This window comes from Podarcis pityusensis (assembly GCF_964106645.2).
Source record: "Podarcis pityusensis genome assembly, chromosome: 3".
Taxonomy (NCBI): Eukaryota; Metazoa; Chordata; class Lepidosauria; order Squamata; family Lacertidae; genus Podarcis; species Podarcis pityusensis.
Window position 1 is genome coordinate 30,894,226 of NC_138026.1, and position 24,802 is coordinate 30,919,027.

The window sequence follows — 24,802 nt, forward strand, 5'->3', positions numbered from 1 at the left end:
CCTCGTCAATGCCCCAATTTGGATAGCAGGTGCTAGGCTGCGTGTTGCCCTTTAAAAAACCACACCAGCTGCTATTTTGTACTGAACACCATTTATGTGGAGGAGAAAACAGCTTTCCTGGAGTTCACATGACCTGCATCAGAGCATGGAGATAATGGAAAAGAGGCTTCCTTCCTTTCATGGAAGGAGCTGATCTCAAGGGGGAGCTCCTACTGTAGGAAATGGGACAGGTTGGGGTTTTTTGCCAGTCTCCCTTTTCACCTGCAGCCCCCAAAGCAGCTCCCATGCTGTTCCAGTGGGTCAGCCCATCCTCTGGAAGAGCTTTCAAGATACACAAGGGGTAGGGAAAACTGTGGGGAGATCATGCCCTTTAGTGGGAGCTCTTCAGGAGAAGAGTTCCAATTATGGGAACTCTGGTTTCCAGCCCTAAAAATCCTTATTATACTTCAAGCATAAGAAACCAGATTTGGCGCTTACATATTATGCAAAATATATTTTATTAACATATTCATTATTTTTTAAGGAGAACCATTCCCAACCCTTCCCTTGTCTTCCCTGTGCATTAAAATGCTCAAAATCTGGGTAAAGTGATGCAGACGGCCGCATTATGCACACAGTTGGATTGTTCCGTTGGATGCTGAAGAATAGCGAAAGTGTTTGCCATGCTCTGAAGCCACAATGATCTTGAAAGCAGAGATTAGTCCATTTAAAAGAAGAATTCTAGGGCTTTAATTGTACATTCATTTCTGCCTAGTGATAATACGTCTTGATAATGCTACAGTTCATCATTGCCTGCATTTTGCAAAATATGTAAAAAGCAATTTCCTTTTTTGAAAGGGTTTTGATTTTTTTGAGGAGGGTAAAGGATATCTGCTCCCACTATCCAAACTGAATAAAAAGGGTCATATGCAGCCTTCTTTTACATGAGCAGGAGGCAACTGATTTGAAACATAAATGAAATTTCACTCCTAAGCTTTATTATCAGGGACAAGCTACCAGCTTGCACACTCTTATCAACTGCATTCAATCGGGTTCTATACTGTAGCTGAAAATGGTGCTCTTGCACAAAGGCTGTGTTTTAGATATCATACCAAACCATAGTTTAGAATGATGAGAACAAGCCACAATGAGACTTAGGCTCATATTCTCCCCTCCCCTCCTTCAGTGTGGCCTTCTGGCAGTTCTCTCACTGCAAGAAGTTAGGTTACTGGGAACCAGGCAGAGGGCCTTCTCGGTAATGGCGCCCGCCCTGTGGAACACCTTCCCATCAGATGTCAAGGAAATAAACAACCATCTGACTTTTAGAAGACATCTGAAGGCAGCCCTGTTTAGGGAAGTTTTTAATGTTTGGTGTTTTATTGTGTTTTTAATATTCTGTTGGGAGCTGCCCAGAGTGGCTGGGGAGACCCAGCCAGGAGGGCGGGGTATAAGCAATTAAATTATTATTATTATGAAGAGAAACTCAGAAGCTTTTGCTTCCAGTTACCACCGAAACCCTAAACTTCATCTTATCTGAAGTGCGCTTTTTCTATTATTAGCAAACCAGCTTCATGAACCATGGTTTCAAACACACAATAGGTAGATTAATCACCATTAGTTAAGATAATATAACAAGCTGCTGCTAATCTAATTTGGCATCTTCTAAACTGCTTTTTGCTACTGCTCTCTAGAGGAGGAACAGGAAGCACACAAGTGAGAAGTTTATTCGAATTCTTGCTTAAAAAACAGGACAAATCCCCCTTGGCTATTTGCAGAACCCTTTAGCTCCACAACTAACATAATGGGCTGTTAGGAATCCTCTGTGACTAATCCAAGATAGATGTTTCTATGTTATTCTGAAAGTCCAACTGAAAAATCATCTTTGAGGGGTCATAGCTGCATAATGAATTGAATGCTATTATTTAGGTTTTCGGAAGGGCTCTGCTGACATAAGGGGAGTGATTTTATCCAATTCCTCCTTCTTCCTGCATCCAATGAAACTCTGCCACTGAGGATTGGGGGACCTCACTCTCACCCAACAGCATGAAAGTTAGTGTGGGGGATTCTTACATTCATGGATGGGTGCAACTGCATACAACCCAATATTCCAGGCATCCAGACTACATAGCATATGATAAAAAATATTTAGAACCAGCAGAAATCTGCATGAACCTGGAGTTTGGGATGTGCCAGTACATTACTTCTGTTTACCACACACACACACATATATATATAATACATTACTTCTGTTTACTATATATATATATATATATATATATATATATATATATATACCACACACACACACACACACACACACACATATAGCCCTGTAATTTAAGTTATTAGCAAATATTCCAATTAAAAAGTTGAACTTCATACATATCCCAGTGAGAAGCAAAGCTTTTGAACGCTTCAGATGAAATATCTGAATTTACACAATGCAGCTGTAAACGTGTACTTACCTTGGTGACAGCCTTTGAGGAAAAAGTAATTTCATCTATGAAATTGATAATATCTCCTGGGTGGAGTCTATCAAAGTACTTGGCACAGATATCATATGAATGCAACCATTCAGCCATGGTTTCTGGAGTTCTTTTAATAAGATGGGGGTCCCCATCCCAGAAGAGTTTTTTGATCCAGATGGCATAGACAGAGCTTGCGGAAAGCATCCTTCCATCTTTTTCTGGGATTTTAGGAGCAAGCTTGGAAATGGATAAAATGTTTTGACTTGTGAGGACAGGATCCAAAGCTTCCAGGGGACTCACATTGTCTTCCGTAAGCTTTTTGTAATTGAGACCTAACAGTGGAAAGAGATGAGCAGAAGTCCTTAAGATAGATCGTTAAATAAAAGCATCGCAACTAGCAAACTCTAATAACATAAAAACCGCTATCTATGGGTGACAGAGACCTACTAGCAGTGCAGGAAGATCCCTCCTTGCTAGCACTAACTCCCAGCATCTGGCAATGAAAACCTGTGTTATGCAAGGGCCACTTAAAGAACAAAACATGCATTAAAAAGGAGAAGGCAGGAATGCCAAAGACTCACAAGAATCAGCTTGATCGCTACCAACATTGCATGGATGCTCCCGTGATCGCTTGCCATTTAGTCTGTTTTAGGTGGATCACAGCAGAAACCTACATACGTTTACACGGAAGTCCCACCATGTTCAACGGGTAAGCATGCACAGGACTGTAGCCTCAGGGTTTTGCTTTTTTGCATATGGTTTGGTTGGAGTTTACGGGGCAGGGAGCGTAAGAGAAGGCAGGGGAATGCTAGCAAAACCATCGATTTAATTCTAGAGCTAGTGAAGGGCAGGTAAGAAATATAACAACTGAATGCTACTCGCATCTAGGTCCCTCCCTACCCCTCCACACTTGCATATATGTAACATGTCCTCACACAGATATATATATATGTGTGTGTGTGTGTGTGTGTGTGTATAGCTTCTTCTTTTTTAATGCTGAACTTTCACAAATTCAGAAAATCCCCCAGGTTGTATCCAGAGGAGTTGCCTTAGCAGAAAGTGATTTGCTTGTGCAAAGGATAGCACACAATTTTCTCAAATGCCCCTGCACTCCTTCATGTCATATCTCATTTTGCTCCAGAAGGTCCACAACTTTCAGGAACAGATTTCTGGAGGGGACAAAGTAGGAGCAATTGGCAAAAACTGGGGGTCCTGATTTGAACGAGCAAAGCTGATACAGATTTAGTCTTTATTGGTGTTATCAATTCACAGTTTCCATCCAGGCTATCAATTTACAACTATTTTACGCGCTTCCACAAAGCAAAAGCCTAACATTGTTTTAGATAGCTTCAGTTTTTGTTTTGTACTCATAGTAAGAGAAGAATCTTTGAATCTGTTTTCATATTTATTTTTTACACATATGTTGTCTAATAGCACATATATGTCAAAATATAAAGCCTAGTTTGACACAAACAATAGCAATAAATGTTTCTTGTTAAAAAATTAAGTATTTAAAAAGGAGTCCATTCTCCAACTCCAAAATCTCACCAGATCTATTTCAAAACGACCAACCAGCAGGTAACATATGACGTTTTTGCCTTCATGAGCGCATATTGATACAGTTTCTTAGAATTTTATCACTCCACTGCCCCATAAATTTGATGCACATTAAAATATACAAAGGAGGCTGACACCTACTTACTAAGTATGATCCATAAACATCTTACACAAAAGCAAGGGAACGCAAATATTTTTTTCTGGGTAAGTTTGAAATTTATTCCTTTGGTTTATGTAGAGCAAAAGCAAGTCTTAATTCAAGTTTTAAGCATAATACAGATATAGCAAGTTTCATGTGTTTGCACATTCCCGAGAAATAAATGTTACAACTGCTATAAAATATCATATTTAGCATATACTAGATGCATGAACACCCATCTGAACGTCACATTTTGCTGTTGCAACAGAGCGCCCCTCCCTCTTGCAATGAGGTGAGGACCAACATCACATTTTGCGAATGAGAAAAAAAGAATGAGCCGAGCAGATGCAAATGTAAAAGGCAAAATGTCAACTTTGCGTACCTGGTGCAACTGCCTTGAATTTTTTCAGCAGGCGTATGTGCGTTTCGGGTTTGATAGCTAATTTCCCATGTTCAGGACAGGCACAATTTTCAAGGAGTGTGAAATAATACAGCAAACGTTGATGATCTCTGCCTTCAATAGTCGGGTATACATATTTGGCCATATGTTCATGAAAGGCTTCAGGAATTGTGTTCAAAGTCTCAAACAGGCCAAGACTTTGGGCTCGTTCTTCTATAGCAGTTGTGGATAAACTGTGTAGGGTAATGGAACAAATTTGGTCATTGCAAAGAACAGGGGGCAAGTTCCTGTGTCTCCCACCGTAAGTCAATAGCTATCATACAAATTCCACATTCTAACGTTGTAGTAGAGGCTGAGACATCAAGATTATGCATGGCAGGGTTTTCATGAAGGGTGTTACTTTGTACTGCCAGTAAAATTGCAGACTGTTGTCTACAAAGGAAGAGGTACTAAATTATGAACAGGTTTTCCCACTGACAGTTATAACAAGTATTAGTCTTAAGAGTATGTTTTTAGTGACAAAAGCTCAAGTTTAAGTTGCTTGCTCATAATTACATTTTACCAAATCTCTCATCGAGGTGGGTATTCAAGTTCTTTCCCTGACATGATTTTTTAAGGAAAAAAATCAAGCTTTCAAGCTAACTCATAATTTGCTGATGTTTTGCAGCCTTCTGAAATTATATATCACGCAAACGCATCTTTCTGCACACACCCTTTTAATAGTTACTCTGGCAAGTAAACCAATTTGGAACGAAAGCACCGGGAGAATAAGCACAAAACAGAAAGAAAAATCCAAAATGGAGCAGGAAAACATTCTTTAGAAATATGCATTACACAAAAACAGAAACAAACAAACAACAACACATTTTCTTAGGTGAATAGTTTTTTGCATCGAAGAGCTATAATTTCTCAAAATTAGCAGGGAGTTGATTCCTCCCCCCTTAACAAATATGGGCTCAATCATTTGGATGCTTTCACAGTTCTCACTCGGTTGTGTCTCCTTACTCTGCTTTCAGCTTTCCTTCCTTAAGCCCCCTCCTCCCTCTAGGCTTCATCTGCTGGGTGGCTGCTATCTGCCTCCAACCCCTAGGCCCTTGCCACCTCCATCACCATTCTGCGTGTCCCCTGCTCCCTCCTCCTCTTGTGGGGGTGACCACCTGTACTGCTTCAGCTTCCCTTCCCTTCCTCACCAACTACTCCCATCTTTTGTTCCTTAGGTCGCCTGCTTTACCCAATAGGGATTTTGTTTGTGCTATGGGCATAACTGGCTTCTTAAATATCCATCCTATTGTCAATGCTTCTGGACAAAGTTTCATTACTGCTGCAAAATTCACTCTAATACCTAGTAAACACGTTGGGTGGTTGGTGTGTGTGTGTGTGTGTGTTTAATTAAACCATGTGGTCACTGGACAATTTGTTGACTCCACTAACTAGCCCATGTACTGCTGAAATCTTATTTAATAGGGATAGAATTGGCTGGTGGTGTCAAAAAGGAAATGAAGCCTACATAGCCCAACCAGTTTGTCTGTAGCTTTCTACTCTATGGTTCAAGTGGGACAACAAGCCATTTGAAGAGATTTCAGTGAGGTGTGGACCGAGGAAGGACCAATGGAACTTGTTCACGCCCCACTCCTCTGAACTTTTTGATGAGACCTCTTCTGCCTGGGCTAGCAAATAGGTTCCAGTGGAAAAAGGCAGACAGAGGTGCTGAAAAACTCACACATCTTGAACATTACATAGACAGGTGCTGGATGATGGGTGATGAATATTTTTGCCAAAAGGCAAAATAACAATCAAGGTGGCTTGCAACAGAGGAATAAACTAATGCAACCCCATCACAACCCAAAACAAACTATAAAACAACGTCTAAGAACGCACTAAAATAGATTAGAACAACAGACTAAAACAAAGGTGGTATCAGGAGTTAATCCTCATTCAGGATATCATAATTATGGACCACCAGTTATGCTTTAGCGAAGAGGGACACAAAACACCATCAGATACTGCTTAATACAATCAAGCCTAGCTAAACCCATGTTGATTACCACCAAGCCAATATTCCAGTTCAGGGTTTCCCAAGTTTGGGTTTCCAGTTGTTTTTGGACTACAATTTCCATAATCCCTGACCACTGGTCCTGCTAGCTAGGGATGATGGGAGTTGTAGTTCAAAAACAGCTGGAGACCCAAGTTTGGGAAACCTTATCCTAGACTTTTAACCAAATGCTAAATAGCATTTTAGAATTCAACATGGAGAATGCCAGCACCCACTTTTGATGCAAATACATTGTTTTTACCAGCCACTAAATAGTACCTTCTACTCAAGCAATGGCTACAGGTGTTTATGATATTCATTGTCAACAACCAAATTCAATGCTCAGCTGGCTCAAGAGTGTGACTTTGTATTGGCTTGAAGTAGAGAAAATACTTTTAAAACCCTGCATAGATGGTATCTGATGCTACAAAGATGCAATAAGATTAATGTGCAGGCCTCACTGTTAGGCTGGAGGGGTTGCAGATATATCGGGATTATGTGCCAGATATGGTGGATCTCTGGTGCTGGTTGCACCTTTTGGGCTGCAGTACTTCAGGAAATACGAAGCAGATTGCACAATGCACTCCACAATGAGCTTTATTAATGATCTTCAAGGATGAAATAAAGAACCTTCAACACAAATAAATGATCACATTTCTGCTGGTTGCGACTTGACAACTGATTGCTCAAAACTGGAAAGGTTTGGATAATTTACACTTGACTATTTGGAAACAGAAGGTTTGGACAATTATTCTTAGGGGAAAGCTCACCAAACAAAAGCACTAAATCGATAGCGACAGAAAATGACTTTATGGAAATGTGGTACGCTTTAATAACATATGGAGCTGAAAATGATTTGGGTATTGCATCCTCGGGTAACATATGCCCAACTATGTCAGGGTAGGTTTGGTTAGCCTCTGTATGTTATTTTCATGGTGGGAGGGAAGGATTTCTTCATGTCTGCTGTGGGCATTTTCTATTTTGTTGCACTGTGTTATTTATTTATTTTTGAATTCTGCCTCGGCTAAATCCCGCTTGGGCTCTCAGCAATAATGGTAAGCAAAGTAGAATGAGTTGCTGGACTTACCCGCTGTCACTGAAAAGGAATTCCAGATGTGTCATGTAAACTTCCCAGAGCGGGACATTGTACCGTTGTGCCAAGGAAAGAGCTATCCTATACACATTTTCTTCAAGGGTTCTGTTAAGGAGAAACAATAAAATACATTATGGGGGGGAAACCTGTTTGATTAGGCTTCTAGGATATAATCAAAAGGAGAACTGTTTAAGGAAGAAAACTGATCACTTTTTGGCACGTCTTATTTCCCTAAGCAGGCCCAACAGCAATAATTTCACCATCTTTCATTTCTCCCCAAAGTATAATATATTAGAAAGTGATGAATTCACAGAGAGAGAGGTTTCAAAAACAATAAAAGGGAAAAAGCAACACTCACTTTTCATCAATTTCTTTATTAAGAGTAAAGGAGGCTGCTGTTTGGAACCATAGGGCATTATTTATGTAGTTGAGCATGAAAACTTCATCAGTTTAATACAGAAGAATCATGAAATTGCAACGTGAACTATTAACTGTTATCAAAGTCCCTCCAGGGCATAAACACTCATATTCCTTTCCCCATCTCACAATTCCTCTTATTGAGCATGTGATGTCAAGGAATGCTAAGCAACATGGAAGGTATCAGGTTTGACCAAGCCCCTAGAAGCCAAGCATTTTTCAGAGGGTTTGGTGGCCTTGCTGCTAACCATTTTGTGAATAACTAAAGCTATAGTTCAGAACATTCCCCTGCTCAAAGCTGAAAACAACATTAGAATGGGCCTTTTCTGTAGTGGCTCCTCATTTGCGGGGTGCTCTCCTCAGGGAGGTTTGGCTGATGTCTTCATTATACACCTTTAGGCACCAGGCAAAACTGTTCCTCTTTAACCAGGCTTATGGCTGATTAATATTCTACATTCTTTTAAATGTATCTGTGGGAAGGGGGGTGGGTTGTTATGTTGCTGTTTTGATTTAATTATTTACTGTGCTTTATCTTCTATTTTATTCTGTTAATTGCCCTGAGATCTTTTGATGAAGGGTGGTATACACATTTAAATAATAATAATAATAGTAATAATTTTTTTTTTTTTTTTTAAAAAGGACAACTATCTTTGGACTCTCTACAGTGGAACCTCGGTTTTCAAAAGTAACCCATTCTGGAAGACCGTTTGACTTCTGAAATGTTCGCAAACCGAAGATCAATGGGGGGTTGGCAAAGTCCATTGGAAAAAAATGGAAAAACACGCAGCAGCAGATGTTCAACTTCTGAGGTGCATTCGAAAATGGAAGCAATGACTTCCGGGTTTTTGGCATTCGGGTTCCGAATCGTTCATCAATGGAGACGTTCGAGAACCGAGGTTCCACTGTATCAGAGTTGTGACCAGAAGTAGCTGCCTATCTCTGAAGGGAAAACAAAAGCTTCCTGGACCTGAGATTGCAGCACAAGAAAAATAGGTGAGAACAGGGGTAGCTGCCCAGATGTTGTGGGCCTACAACTTCCATCATCCCTGATCATTTGCCCTGTTAGTTGGGGGTAGTGGGAACTGAAGTCCTAAGCATCTAGAAGGCACCACTTTGACTAACACTGAATTTAAAAAATGCATAAGGATTCACAAGCACTGTAGGTTCTGAAACCAGAGCTTAAGGGACGTCAGGAGTTGATTCATCCAGAGCTCCTCCATCCCCCAACTCACTCTCTGTAAAAACATGTTTTTGAACACAAAGCTCCTGGATACACATGGCAATCCATGCTAAGAACAATCTTAGCCTCTATAAAATATATTCAGCAGATGAAGACAACACTACGCAAGGCAAGGAAGCAGGAAGCCATGGAATGTGACAGCTGTTTTCTCAATATTATGTGTCTTTGGGTGGTCACCAAGCTTGGGCGATATCCAGTTTCCAACATCGTAATATATCACCAGCTGAACATCATGCTATACTGATATATCATGATGTCTGAAATAAGGATGGAGATATGTAGAGGCTTTGGCTGGCTTCATGGGTTTTCCAACATCATGACTTTTTGCTGCTGCCTGCTCTTGTGATTCTCTGCCCCTGCAGGAGGCAAGGGAGATCAGAGCCAGCAGAGTTAACAAGAGCTGCAGGAATCGAGAGAAGCATTGGCTGGCTTCATGGGTTTTCCCACATTGTGATTTTTGCATAGCACGCACGTACACATCTCATGATTCGTGGCATATTTCCAGGTCAAAAATTATGAAACTGGTATTACTATATGGCCTGCTGTCTTTGTCCATGGATGCTTTTGAATTATGGTGCTGGAGGAGACTCTTGAGAGTCCCACGGACTGCAAGAAGATCAAACCTATCCATTCTGAAGGAAATCAGCCCTGAGTGCTCACTGGAAGGACAGATCCTGAAGCTGAGACTTTGATACTTTGATACTTTGGCCACCTCATGAGAAGAAAAGACTTCCTGGAAAATACCCTGATGTTGGGAAAGATGGAGGGCACAAGGAGAAGGGGACAACAGAGGACGAGATGGTTGGACAGTGTTCTTAAAGCTACCAGCATAAGTTTGACCAAACTGTGTGAGGCAGTGGAAGACAGGAGTGCCTGCCATGATCTGGTCCATGGGGTCACGGAGAGTCGGACATGACTAAACGACTAAACAACAACAACAACAACATTACTATATGGACTTCAAACCAGTTTTGGATGATATATTGATATATCGCCCAGCCCAAGTGGTCACCCTGCAATGAGATCTGCATGGGATTCCAATTCTGACGACACAATGAGTGTGCATTTGACTATCCAGTTACCATGAGTTAAGGAAGCCCAGTTTTTGCATATTATACATGAAACAACCTCAAGGCAACCTGATGCAAGAGGGAGACAGTCACAAGGTATGTTACATGTAGACCCTCAACTTAAAGTTACATTCTTAAACCCTGGCTTAATTTGAAATGCACAGACATTTCAATTCTCTATGCCTTTCAAGCTACTTGACATCTAGTTTAATAAAGAAGCTAAAACCCATGTAGGGAAAGCCACAGGGGGACTGAAACAAACATGTAACAGAATAACCAGTATATTCCTACGATATTTCTCTTGTGCCTTACGATTTTAAGCCTCTTGGGAGTCACTCAATCTTTGTAAAGTGCTACATGCATAAATAACAATATATAAATAATACGAATGATAAGAGACACTCAAGTGAATCTATATTAATAAAACACAAGATACACACACATTTGAAGTGTGTGTGTGTGTGTGTCGGGGGGGGGATCATTGTGTAGTTCAAAACGTGTTATTGGCCAAGGGGTCTCAAATAATGGAATACTGGCTACTAGAGCCCATGAAAGAGGGTAAAGAGGAACAATACTCTGATATTTATTGATCCATGCAGCTGGACAGAACATGACTATGTGTGGGGGGTGAGGAATCCCATTAAAAAACAACATTGCAAACCGAGCGATATGACGAATAAGGCTTTCTAAAGGTCAGTGCCGCTGAAAGTTCACTCTCCCAATTTGCAATTTAAATATGTCATGTTAAAATAAATAAATAAATAAATAAATGGACGAGCAGATTGTACTTACTCAGCCAGACCTAAAATGGTTTCCCTCTTGTACTGAGCATCTGCTGTAAACCTCTGCACATCCACCCCTTTGCCGAGGCCTTGAAGAATCTGAGCCTGAGTGAAGTCCAAGAGCCGCTCGTTGTAATACTGAAGGTGTTTAATCAGAGTCGCTATTTCCTCAGGCCAATCTGCACGGCTGCGCTGGGTAACGTGTTCCGTGACCATCTGAATTAATTCTCTGGGGTCAGCCTGCGGAATCGGTTGAAACAAAACACATGCTGATATTTGGAATCGTCAAACCAAGCTCATCAAATAAGCTTCATCCCGTGACATTTTTCCAGCGGCCTAGTGAAACTATCTGGGAAATATCACCAAGCTTTAGTTCAGGACATAGGAATTCATATTCACATCATTGCTAATCACTAGCAAGCGGGGTGTTCCTTTTTTTTTGCTCCACTTTCCACTCCAGCAGGTAGAGATGAAAACCCCCCTCTCTCTACCAGGGATGGCAGAATTTCTGACTCTCCAGATGTTGCTGGACTACAACTACCAGAGCCGCCACCCACTTGTTTGGTGGTATTTTTAGGAGGAGAAGAAGAGTTTGGATTTGATATCCCGCTTTATCGCTACCCTAAGGAGACTCAAAGCGGCTAACAATCTCCTTTCCCTTCCTCCCCCACAACAAACACTCTGTGAGGTGAGTGAGGCTGAGAGACTTCAGAGAAGTGGGACTGGCCCAAGGTCACCCAGCAGCTGCATGTGGAGGAGCAGGGAATCAAACCCGGTTCACCAGATTACAAGTCCACTGCTCTTAACCACTACACCACACTGGCACTCCAAGGTCCAACATTAAGAGCATCACTCCACCGTGATGCAGGCAGAGGCGCCGAGTTCCAAGCACCAATGGGGAGGCTCACTGCATTGCATGCGTGTTGAGAGGAGGCTGTGAGGCCCTGCAGGGCCCTTCACCGCCACGGGGAGGCCTGGTGGGGTCTGGACCCTCAAGTTTGGGAGTCCACATACTTGGGGGGAATGGCGTATATATGCTCAAGCCACATGTACACAGAAATGCCCCCTCTTTTTAAAGCAGTAGAACAGTAATTCCTAAACTGCGTTGCAGGGTACACTACAGTGCTTAGAAGAGGGGGAAGCGACTAAAAGGCTCCTGTGAGGCAAATCTCCAAGGAGAGATGATGAACTATTCCTCTGCATGATTTACTGTCCTGCCCTGCCTCTTCTCCCTCTGCCAGAAGTGGCTAATCTTGGTGCATCTCTGCATTGAGAACTATTGGAATTTTCATTCATTCACAGAGCCCAGGCAGCTCTTCTCAGGGAGAATATAGCTCTGACTTTTACTCATGCTAAAAACTGACAAAAGGTCCTCTTCTGCTAGGGAACTCCGTTGTGGTTGGCTGAATGGTGTGGGGCTGGTAGGTGGGTAAGACGCTTGCATGCCCTCCAATATTTCTCCGATAAACATAGGGATGTCCTATTCAATAATAATAATAATAATTTTACTATTTATACCCCAACCATCCGATTGGGTTGCCCCAGCAACTCTGGGTGGCTTCCAACATGGATAAAAACATAATAAAACATTAAAAAACCTATGATAGAACTGCGAAATCGTGAGAATAATTTGAGGATTAGATCATTACAAGAGGCAGAAGAAGGAAATCTAACTGAGTTTTTGACCAAAGAATTTTCCAAGTTCTGGAATTTGGAAGAAAAGGACTTTAAAATTGTGTCAGCTTTCAGACTTGGAAGATTCACAAAGAAGGAGAGGCCCAGAGACTGTTTGATAACATTGAGATCAAAGGAGGAAAGGGATAAGATTTTGGGCCTACACTACGGAAAGTCACTGGAGGTTTTGGATAGAAGAATTGAAATTTATAAAGATATTCCAAGACAACTGCTGGATCTTAGAGCCGCCTACTCTGAACTTGCTAAACTACTAAGGAGCAACGCAATTTCATTCAGGTGGGAATTCCAGGAAGGCTTCTGTAAATCCGGGACTGTCCCTGGAACATAGGAGCACATAGAGAGTCTGCACTTGTGGGCTACAACCAAGCAACGGTCTGCCTTGGGGGCTCAGTCTAGACAGGGTAGAGCCCAGGCTTCACTGTGGAAGCCAACCTACTAGCTGCTTGGTGGCCTGGGGGCTTGGCTTGGGAGTGAGAACACCTTTTCCCTTTGGTTTGCTCTTAGGCTATAAAAGAGTGTCTTAGACTGCGCTCTAGGATTCCTTTTACGTATGTTAAAAGCAGGCCCTTTTGCGTGTGTAAACATGTCGTGTTTCCAATTTTTGAAAAGTGTGCATCAGCGAGCAAAAGGCGTGGCAAGCCCTGCAGGAGAATATTGGAAGGGTAAACATTTAATCACAAACGGTGTTGCAAGATAACAAGTTTATACAACAGAGGCTAATCAAATCAGGGCACCAATGCAATATCTACTTGCGCTGAAAGATATTTGTCAACATTAACAAAAGGAAACATATTTCTTCATTATTAGCAAAAGTAGTTTAAGTGAACATTTGCTTTGCATTGCACATTTTGATAGAAAGTAAAGAGATTAACAGATCCCCAAGGTAACTGTTAAAATGGAGAGATTGCTAATTTGTGATCAGGTATTCCCTACTTCATATTCTAAATAGATAGGTAAGGAAGAACTCAAATATTAACGCGCTTCCTTCCACTCCCTCTAAATAACGTCTAGAGGTGTCTTGTTTTTTCTCAGGGGCAACTTGTAACTTAATTGCTTTGAGTTTTGAAAAAATCCATTGTAGGCAATTGAAGAAAAATAAATGGCAAGGACAAGTAAGATATACATATTGCAGCAAGATGGAGAAAGGAAAGTAATTACCTAGCCATGTACTAAATTAGTTCCTTTGGAAATAAGTGCTTAAAAAATTTACTTACTTTGCAACCATATACCTGTCTACTCAGAAGTAAGTTTCATTAGAACAAAATTGCTCTTACCCATGGTCTAAACCTCCTACAGGAATAGACTGTAATTTTCATTAAAAAAAAAATTAAGTAAAAAGGAACTTCTTTTTGGTCTTCCTAACACTTGCTCCTATTTCTAAAAAAGTCTTCCCCAAAGCATTTATAGTAGTGCACCATAGTTCAACGTTATGCGTCCAACTTTCCTTTCAAGGGAGACAGGAAAATGGCACACACAAACCAACACAATGACTGCATTCAGATGATCATATCTAAACTTAATAAACCAAGATAGGATGAAAAATGAAGCTGACTTAGACCATGGCTCGTTATCCAGGCTTCTTCCAAAAGTGGCAACCGTAGTTCCCAGGTTCAGATGAAACAGGAAACAATATCTAATGGGAGACACCTTGGTTTGTTTACTAGCTCATGCTGAGCATATGCATGCTTACAAGGCCAAAAGGCTCATTCACATCTTGATTTATTAAGCTAAGACATTATAATCTAAACTCTCCTAATCAATTTATTATATAATCTTGTCTTAACAACTGGGAGTGAGAATACTCTGCTTCCAGCACAGTGTTGAGATGGAAAAGCATAGCACTCTCTTTTTCTCTTCTCCTCTGAAGAGCAGACAGAGTGGGAGTTCCCACAGCTCTTCAGAGTTTCTTTCTCCATTGTAGTGCTGCATTAGGAAGAGGGGAACATATCTTCCTAGGGCACAGTGTGTTGGCAAAAGCACCTCTCTTCCCTCTTGCACCCTGCCACTGCTGGCAGTGGCGTAGCGTGGGTTGTCACCACCCGGGGCAAGGCAAGTAATTTGCGCCCCCTAACCCATGGATTTGTGCCCCCTAACCCATGGATTTGCGCCCCCTAACCCTAACCCCCAGATGTTGCGCCCGGTGCGGCCGGCCCCCCCTGCACCCCCCACGCTACGCCACTGACTGCTGGGAAGTTGGAGCACTTGAGAACAAGAAGGAATGCTTTTTCCTCTTTCCTGTGCATGATGACCACGGCGACAGTGTGCGAGAGGGAGGAAAGGTGCCTTTGCAAGAGGAAGAGGTACTTTTGATTTTGCCAGGGACTAGAGGGCAGTTTCAGAAGGCCTGAGCGCTCGCCAGCCTTAAATGTGATGTCAGCAGACCCACGTTTTAGAACGCAGGTCACTAGTGAGGTATATAAAGCAGGGGCGTATTGCAAAGTCCTTCCCCTGGCCATGCTTTGTTCTCCAAACACCCACCCCAGAGCTGTAAATTTAAATGTTATATGGGCTGTACAACATATTTCTAGAGTAATATTTTGTTAACGTATAAGGCGGCTTGTGCACGCAGAGAAAAAGGATAAGAAAGGATTGATTTTGGCATGCTGTTTAATTTGGGTGTGTTTTGTCCTGCACCTGCGGCTAGTTAAGCATGTGAGAATGAGTCAGGGAGCATGTGAGAATGACTCAGCACAATCTACAGTATAAATGCTATTGTGTTTAAGGCAAGTTTGTTCTTGGGCGCTGCCCTTGGCCGGAACATACTCTGTAAGAAGACTGCATGCTGCTGGAAAGACTGTATCTACAACTGAATGTAACTGAAACGGCATTATACAGTGGTACCTCGATTTAAGAACAGCCCTGTTTATGAACTATTCTGTTTACGAACTCCGCAAAACCGGAAGGAGTGTCCCGGTTTGCGAACTTTACCTCAGTCTAAGAACGGAAGCCGAACAGTGGAAGGGCACCGGCGGCGAGAGGCCTCATTAGGGAAAGCGCGCCTCGGTTTAAGAATGGTTTTGGTTTAAGAACGGACTTCCGGAACTGATTAAGTTTGTAAACCGAGGTACCACTGTACAGTCCAAATACAGCAAGTGACACTTCCTAGCACTATTTGGTGTTTCTCTGTTCTTTTGGCACACTCGGCTGTGCATGAGGATGGGCATATGCATATGCCCCAAAGTATTTCATTTATGGGAGTATGCTTATGTTTTGCTTATGTTGCAGTTCACAAAATTCCTCAGAGAGAACAAGCAGCCCAAAAGCCAGCTTTTCTCGTGAGCTCAGTATAGAATCAAGTGTTGAGCAAAACGCTTTTAGCCTTTCGTTGGCAAGAAAGTGCGCCATCCCCTTAATCCAGTTTAGCTGTTCTCTTCTGTAGTCTCTTGTTCTAGCTAGGGTACCATTCTGTTTTGAAATGGGGCTTTCAGAACCGCACACAGTTGCTGCATGCAATAAACAAATGTGCTGATCCTTCGCCATCAAGGTTTGTGCTTCTACACCTGTAACAATTCCAGATTTACTCATTCTCCTACCAATTTCCAGGAAACTGGAAAGTTACTATTATTTATTAGATTTCTATTTTTCCCAAAGGAGCCCAGGGTAGCAACCGTAGGTTGCGAAGACTTTCCTGGATTGTCTCTGGTAATTTGTTGAGAATAGATACTCCGACTACATTCCAATCCACAGGTTAAAAGGTTGATTTTAAAACATTGCATAGTAAAGTAATGCATCGCTCATGATCATCCTTTTTTAAAAAATATAACTGCTAGGTAATATTAATTAAGAAGCACATAACCCATTCTGGCAAACATTGTATTAAGCAGTTCTGTCTTTATAGAACACCAGCTAAAACGGCGATAGGCAACTTGGCTGGAATAAAACAGGTCTGATCCTGATCTGGGCTTGACTTATGCACCAGATTTATAGTACATTAAAAAAAATATTGTATGCTAATGGGCAAAACAAATTCCTGAAAACTGACCCTGTAGAGGGGATGGCACTTGTCCCTGAAACATGGTGCCAAATGAGCGTAGATCTGCAGGCTATAGTAATAACTTGCCAGCTGGAGAGATAAAGCAGAAGGAGATTGCTTTTCAAAGCACTTGTTGGCATCCACCACCTAGGAGGGGGGAAAAAGGAGAGAGTTAACTTGGCTAAAACAACATCACAATGGCAAGCTCAACAAACTCTTTTGTAGTTGCTCTTCAATGCTTGGCCAATAGAGCATGTGACTCTTAATCTCAGGGTTGTGGGTTCAAGCCCCACATTGGGCAAAAGATTCCTGCATTGCAGGGGGCTGGACTGGATGACCCTTGTGGTCCCTTCCAACTCTACAATTCTATGTTTTTATGAATGATGAGATAGAGACACCAGTGTCAAAGAAGGTACTCTGGGAAGAAGAGAAGGGGATGTGGCATGTCAAGTGGTAATTTTTTGAGCATCTATTTAGAAGACCAAAAAAAAAAAGTTTTTCTTTCCCTTCAAAGAGCCCCAGGGGTTTCTCCTCATCTCCACCCCAACTTCTCCATGTCTGGGTAGGCTTTCCTGAACAAAGGCGTTTTTAGTGGGTGTGGAAAATAATATAGTGAATTGAGAGCTCTCAAGCAGAACCAACCCCAGACGGCATTGCATTTGGCACCAAGGAATAACTGGGAGCACATTTTATGGCTCCTGATCACAACCTTTGCAGCTGTGTCTTTACTTGGAAAATGTTGAATGTGAAGTGGGTGGACAGGGCTTTGGGAAAGCTGCCTAACAGGCCAAATTGGGATCCCTGCAAGGTCTAACTGGGGGGGGGGGGCAAAGGTACTTCACTTTCCAAGTGTTTTATAGGGTATACATTTTATAAGGTATAAATAAAGTAATAACAACAACAATAATAATGGAATAGGATGTCCCTAGTTTCACTGGAGAAATGTTGGAGGGTATGAACTTCTGGATTCAGACTGAAGCCAAGCAAATATGTGAAATATTAGAGCTGTCAAGTTTGACTGTAAGACTGAAGACATCTCAGCTGTGAACATACCTGAGGTAATGCAAGTAAGTATGCAAGGGATAGGGTCATGTCATTTGGCAAAGCTTCACTGGCCAGCTGCAACAGCACTGCAACAGAGGAAAATAAAAAATAAAAGCTTTCAACTACTGATCCCACTCTGCCCTTCCCACATACCAAGGTTGGAAATTTCCTCACTTGCTATATTTCTGAAGATTCTAGATTCATGTTTTAGTAACAGGTAGGTAGCCATGTTGGTCTGCCGTAGTCAAAACAAAATAAAAAAATTCCTTCCAGTAGCACCTTAGAGACCAACTAAATTTGTTCTTGGTATGAGCTTTCGTGTGCGTGCACACTTTTTCAGATACTTCTTAATATCTGAAGAAGTGTGCATGTACACAAAAGCTCATACCAAGAACAAACTTAGTTGGTCTCTAAGGTGCTACTGGAAGGATTCTTTTTATTTTGTCTAGATTCATGTGTCCTGCATGCATTCAATTAAGCACTGATCAGTAGGGCCAAAAACAGATAATGTGTAATTAAAACTGCAAGCCCGCTTTAGCTTAACTCCCAGCCAAAGTGTTTACACGTTATCAGAACAAGATGAAATAGTGCCGTGGCAGATGTTAAAACAGAATGGCTGGAACATCTCTCATGCTGATTTACAGCACCAAAATCGGCTGGCTGTAAAACCACAGCCACAACGTAAGTTATGAACGTTTAGGAAAACAGGCAGCAGAATAGCGTGAAATATGTTGTTTCCTACAGCCTGAACATCTGTATTTCTTATCACCTGCTTTTTATGTGCCACGAGACTCAATTATTAATCAACTTTTTATCACGAGGAAGAAAGCAGCAAGCATTTTGCCGTTTTACAAATCATTACAATGGAAGAGTTATGGGTGTACCTGGAAATATATGGTTATACACAGCAGCAGGCTGGGATGCTAAATATTCCTAAACTAATGAAAGGAATTAAGTAGTATCGACAATTATTCCTAAACCATGCTGATCACAGGAAGCTGACTTATACTAAGCCAGATCACTGGTCCATCTAGTTCGGGGTGGCAACGGGATGCCTTCGAGATGCTGTTGGACTACACCAATGACCTCAATTCAAATACAATATTGTATCTATTCATAACCAAAAGTGCAATCTTATACATCTCAATCTTAAGTCCTATTGCCTGGTAAGTGTGTTTATGATTGCAGGGTAAATTTCTCTGGAACTCGAACTAGATCCTATATTCCTGTCAGTATCTGAAGGTAATAAACATCTTAAAAGCAACAAACATCTCAATTTTCTAACATCCTAAACATCTTTGGAATTGCATTGCAATTGCATTGCATTGCAAAGTGATATTTGGCCTAGGAAAGGAGGCCATCTTTAGAACAGCATCCATTGCAGAAGACAGAAAGGAACTGCAGATATCAAGTCCTTAACTATAGCAACAGAGCTGCAGAGACACCCGTCTCCACCCCCAGTTTTGGAAATTAACCTCCCATTCCTACTGCCCTGTGTTGTGAGAATGGTTAAGAAGGGAACACCATTTTGGTGTTCACATTGGAATCCACATTGATGCAAGCCATTAGGACACAGACACAGACAAGAATACCCAGGGAATAAGCTATCTATCTATCTATCTATCTATCATCTATCTATCTATCTATCTATCTATCATAAACTCACACTCTCACTTAAACTGCCACTAAAGTGGCTTGGCAATATGGCTAGACCAATACAGTGGAACCTTGGTTTTCGAGCATCTTGGAAGCTGAACGATTCGGAACCCGAATGCCGAAAACCTGGAAGTGAATGCTTCCATTTTCGAATGCACCTCGGAAGTCGAACAGCTTCCGAGGTGCATTTTTCCATTTTCTCCATTAAAATTGCTGACTGCTCATTGTGCCTCAGTTGTCGAACATTTCAGAAGTTGAACAGTCTTCTGGAACGGATTACGTTCGACAACCAAGGTTCCACTGTGTAGCTCAAGCTGGTGCAACACTGTGGCAGAAGATACAGATCATAGGCTTCATGTTGCCCTGGGTTTCAAAGAGTGATGTGGTTTTACTCTAAAACAAATAATAAATGTTCATGTCCTTCAGGAAAACTGCATAAGAAACTGTAGATTTTTGTCGGGTTTTTCCTGTTTTCTTTGATCCACTAAGCGCTCTTTTTTTCTTATTAAAAAGCAATGCTAGTTGTCTCCAGATCAGAATTTAGTATCACAATTCAAGACTTCCATGACAGAATTATTCTGTCATGTTTCTGTGGTTATCCAAAGGCCTCCATGGATACCATAATGGTAGGGAAATGGAGTTTCTCTCTCATAAGGCTTTTGCAATACTTCATCTGCAGAACTTTTCTTAAGAATAGCCATTACATTATTTATTCTGTACAGTACAGAATTGATTTCTGGATTGGGCCCTTTTCTGGTGAATTATTGCACTCAATGGATCACACAATGGCATCTTATACACATAAATACACCAGTTTGCTCGCGTGCTTTGTCAATGGTGATTGATTTTCCTGCAGAGCCAATGCTCTCAGAACTGCAAGTAGCATTTATCTGCACAACATCAAGTCAGTTATAAATGAGTGGCTTGTATAAATGTCCATACAGGTACAATTGTGTTTAGCAGAATTAATTGGTGTGATTTTTCTCTTTTAGTAACCATGGCAGAATAAACACCCTTTTGAAAATTGCTCGCCAGTACAACTGAAGTGAGTGTTTTTTGTTTGTTTCAATTATGTCATCATATTTCCAAGTTTTATTAGGATGTTCTGGATCTACTGAATCCTGAAGACTTTTTTCTCATACTCCTCCTAAGATCCATGGACATCTCGATCAACTTAGACAGGACTATTAAGCTGTGTTAAAAAAACTAGTTTTTGTGGGGTGGAGTTAATTTCTCATAATCAAGCTGCCCTCATTTTTCATGGCAAAACTTCCACGGCAAGTAGCATTGGAATATTTCCAATTTGGATGCACATATTTCAGCTTCTGAAGATGAGGGATGCATACCACAACTGAAGACTTCCTCGGTTAGTTGACCATAGTTTCCCTTTACAGTCAAACTAGGAAACTATGATTACCACATTGGGAATAAGCTAGGATCTAAACCCAACCTATGACTATGATTCCCTGTCTTGATTTGTTCAGCTAATGGTAATCATTGTTTCCCAGTTTGGATGTAGTGAGAAATATGGAAAATGAATCCAAGAAGAGAGGAGGAGACAGGCAATATGAAGACAGAACAGGCAAACATAAGTCTCGTGCATATTTCACCTTCTTGAGACAATACGAGCATCCAAACTGAGGCATCCTTTTTCAAAGGATACTTACAAAACACAAATACTTGTAACAGTTTAATTTTCAACTGGGAAAGAAGGTCGTTAAGAGCCCCCTCTCCACTTCCTCCCTCCCACTCAATGAAGCACAAAGGAGAACAGTGTTCGTTTTATGAATCACCAAGTGCAATCTTCATATAAAATACTTACTCAATTGTAATGAAAAGATCTATGCATTAAAAAAAAAGTGTGAATGCGAGGAGTGAATCTGAAGTCAAGTCAATTATAATTTTGGCAAGAAAAAGAAAGGAATAGTCAATATGGGTTGTGATTGCAAAAGTGGACTGTTCTCTGTTGAGAGAGAGCAACAGCAGAATTACACATCACTGCTCATCAAGCTGAGGCTGTGTATCACATAACTGAAAAGAAAGCACCAAAAATATCAAGTTCCAAGCATGACTGCATTATTAGGAATGCATCTCACTCACTCAACTCTCGCTCACTCACACATACAAAGTTGCCAAGGCACATGTCAAGCTATCAAATTAATAACGGAAGTAGATTTATTTGCCCATATTACCTGTATACTGAATAAGGAGGATGCTTGGATGAGCAACCTGTATCACATAGCCACAGTTCTCCGACAAGTCAGTAAAATTAATGAACATGTGTCTTCTAACAATCAGAGCACCATCAAACATTTGGGATTCTCCCTGGGTTGCAGAACATTCTCTCCAAAAGTCCCTGATTTCTGATCTCCATTGTTAATTATTCAAAGACCACAAAGACCCATTAAAACAGACATTGCGACAAAACAGATATTGCAATGCAAGTCACGTCGGATGAAGAAGCAAGGGGGTGGAGAGGGATGTTCAATCAGCACTGACAATGCAAGCAATACTCTAGAAGAATTCCTCCCCCAGAAAACTGTGCTCTGAAGAATGCGGGGGTCCCATAGAAGCTTACAAGGGATTCCTCAAATGAGAAACTCAATAATGGTGGAGCAGCTTCTTAAAACTGCTGGCCACACCAATTTTCTCCCATAACCTTTGGGAGGGTGGTTTCTGTGTTCATCTACAATTCAAACAGCATGGGTGTGAAACTCAATGTGACTGCCCAATGCCCATCATCCTATGTGACCCCCACACTGGATTTTCTTGGCAGATATGCAAGGCTCCCTCACTGGACCAGCTCTTACAGTTTCAAGGTAGAAATTTCAAAGATAAGTGATCTAGACATAAGTTAGAACACCACCCTGTGACAAATATATATACCACCCACCCACCCATGAAGAAAGCAAATAAGCACACACTGTACCTTCTGTGGCAGGAAAGAGATAATGCCCTTCACTTTTAGTCTCCGCAAGCTTCCCAGTTCTCAGCAATACTTCTGCAAAACTTTCCAAAGGATTGTGCTGATACGTGGTATAAGTAACTTCATTCTACAGAACACAAATTTTAAGCACAAATTATAACCAGCGTTCGCTGCGCGTTTGATTTCTCTACTCTTTCCCATTATTGCAATTAGGTGCCGTTTACACCAACCACTCTCTCGCCCTTGATGCTAATCAGATCTGATTAACTGACTAGCCAGTAATTTATTTATTTTTTATCCACGGGTCTCAAGTCTAAACACTCAGACTCGAAGTGTTTCATTGCCATTTGGTGAGGTGGCTTTGCATGCCCTCTCAACATGCTGAAAGAGGGCGTGAAGGGGGTTGTGCATAAATTCTGCCCTCTGCCTGTCCTCTTCTGACATTTGTGCATTCAAACTCTATCAGAAGAAGGACTTTCGTACCAATGTATCCAGCTAGGGCTTCTCCACGCAAGGTGGGAAGCTTGCTGTAACAGTCCTCTCTGCACCTCCTTTTAATACGTGGAGGGTGGGTCGTGTGGATAGGCATTTATTTATTTATTTACCAACTATTTAACAGGTCGTAAACTTACATCTGCAAGGTATGGATCATCTATCAGAGATTCATAAAATGGATGGCAGCCTTGCTTTTCTACTGCTTTATTTGCTCCAGTGCTGCCTTTTGATGCATCTCCAAACTCTTGACCCTGTTTAGGGGAGGGAAAGACGGAGAAGCCCAAATATTAAGACATCGTAAGCTCTTACCTGGAAAAGTCCTCACATTTCAACAAATGTTAAAAGACAAGATATCCTAACAGATGAGTGCACATGTTTAAGTAGTGATGATAAAAGCCTCTTACAGTCGTACCTTGGATCCTCAACGCCTTGAGACTAAAACGAACACAGCAAACCCAGAAGTGAGTGTTCCAGTTTGAGGGTGTTCTTTTGAACCCGAACGTCCGACGCGCCTTCCACGGCCTCCGATTGGCTGCAGGAGCTTACTGCAGCCAATCAGAAGCCGAGCTTTGGTTTCCGAATGTTTTGGAAGCCAAACGGACTTCCGGAACGGATTCCGTTTGACTTCCTAGGAACCACTATATTTGCAACACTCAAATTAAAATGCATGTCTAGGAGCAGGGCTTTTTGCAGCTGGAACTCACTGGAATTCAGTTTTGGCACCTCTCAGGTGGGCGCCATTGCCATTCTAAGAGAATGAGGGAAGTGTTCATGGTGAGTTCTGGCACCTCTTTTTCTAGAAAAACAGCACTGTCTAGGGTCCACGTGAATAACATGTCTTTGTACTTCTGATTCCTCTACCCAGGTCCCTTTAAGTAAATCAGTGTTAAGGGTGGCAGTAGAAAGCTAAACGTGAAGAATGAAGCAACAGTAAATTGCCATGGTCAAACAGCTGAAAGACAAGGGTATGGTTACTTCTTACATGTAATGGCCGAAGATAGGTCAGTGACTTCTTCCACCACTGTCGATCACTGACGGCATGCAGCATAGCTTTTGTGGTCAGCGTTGTATTAGAAAGGACCTTCATGGTTTTAGCTGTGGTCCACTGCAGTAGGTCAGCAGACTGACCAGAGGAAATGCTGGTGCCAACCTATGAGTTTATGCAACACACAATCCTTAGTACAAAGCTGCCAAACAGGTTACTTTTTTATTATAACTGGTGCAAAAACATGCATCAAAAGTCTTTCAAAGGTTGTAGCTGGGGCAATTTCAACCACCACACTCCTTGTAAGTGGCAGGATTTGATATAACACAAGCGCAGTAAACACACAGACACTGAATTTAGTACTGGAAGTATTTTTAGCACTGCATTTTCTACTCTTGAATAATAATAATAATAATAATAATAATAATAATAATAGCCTTGCAGTTAATAGCCATTTATGTTTCACACTGTTATGAAAGTTTGTTCAGATTGTGCACTAGCGCTAGAAGATAGCAAACCGCTGATTACAACAGACTAATGAAACCAGCAACAGATGATATTATGGGCGCTTTGCCCAGTTACCAGTGATTGGGGAAAAGAGTGAAGACATAAAACAGCAGATTGCTCAGAGCAGAAATGTTTCGTTCTCAACTCCTTGAGTTTATTGCAGCTATAGCGTCCAAAGAGGTTCAGCAGTAAATCAGGTGGACTGAAGTTTCACTCAGAGGTTTATAGAAAATGGCATACTTGTCCATACAAAAGGCAATACTTTCCAGTTACTTTGAAAAAGGATATTTGAGTACTTCATGAAAGTCTGGATGCCACTCTGGAATGAGGACATTTTCCCCAAT

The 24,802-nt window shown here is 41.5% G+C and overlaps 1 protein-coding gene across 2 annotated transcripts in view; it reads right to left on the minus strand.

Moving 5' to 3' along the window:
- The window catches only part of NBAS (NBAS subunit of NRZ tethering complex), a 195,856-nt gene that overhangs the window by 35,503 nt on the left and 135,551 nt on the right, over window positions 1-24,802 (minus strand). The window contains exons 36-44 of one of the 2 annotated variants that reach the window (XM_080997878.1): window positions 23,949-24,116; window positions 23,104-23,217; window positions 22,475-22,598; window positions 17,899-17,975; window positions 16,855-16,992; window positions 11,188-11,417; window positions 7,663-7,773; window positions 4,526-4,776; window positions 2,445-2,779 (exon numbers count right to left, since the gene is read on the minus strand). In XM_080997878.1, the coding sequence (XP_080854004.1) occupies window positions 2,445-2,779; window positions 4,526-4,776; window positions 7,663-7,773; window positions 11,188-11,417; window positions 16,855-16,992; window positions 17,899-17,975; window positions 22,475-22,598; window positions 23,104-23,217; window positions 23,949-24,116 (1,548 nt within the window). The remainder of the gene's footprint in view (window positions 1-2,444; window positions 2,780-4,525; window positions 4,777-7,662; window positions 7,774-11,187; window positions 11,418-16,854; window positions 16,993-17,898; window positions 17,976-22,474; window positions 22,599-23,103; window positions 23,218-23,948; window positions 24,117-24,802) is intronic. The other variant, XM_080997879.1, reaches the window with a different exon arrangement.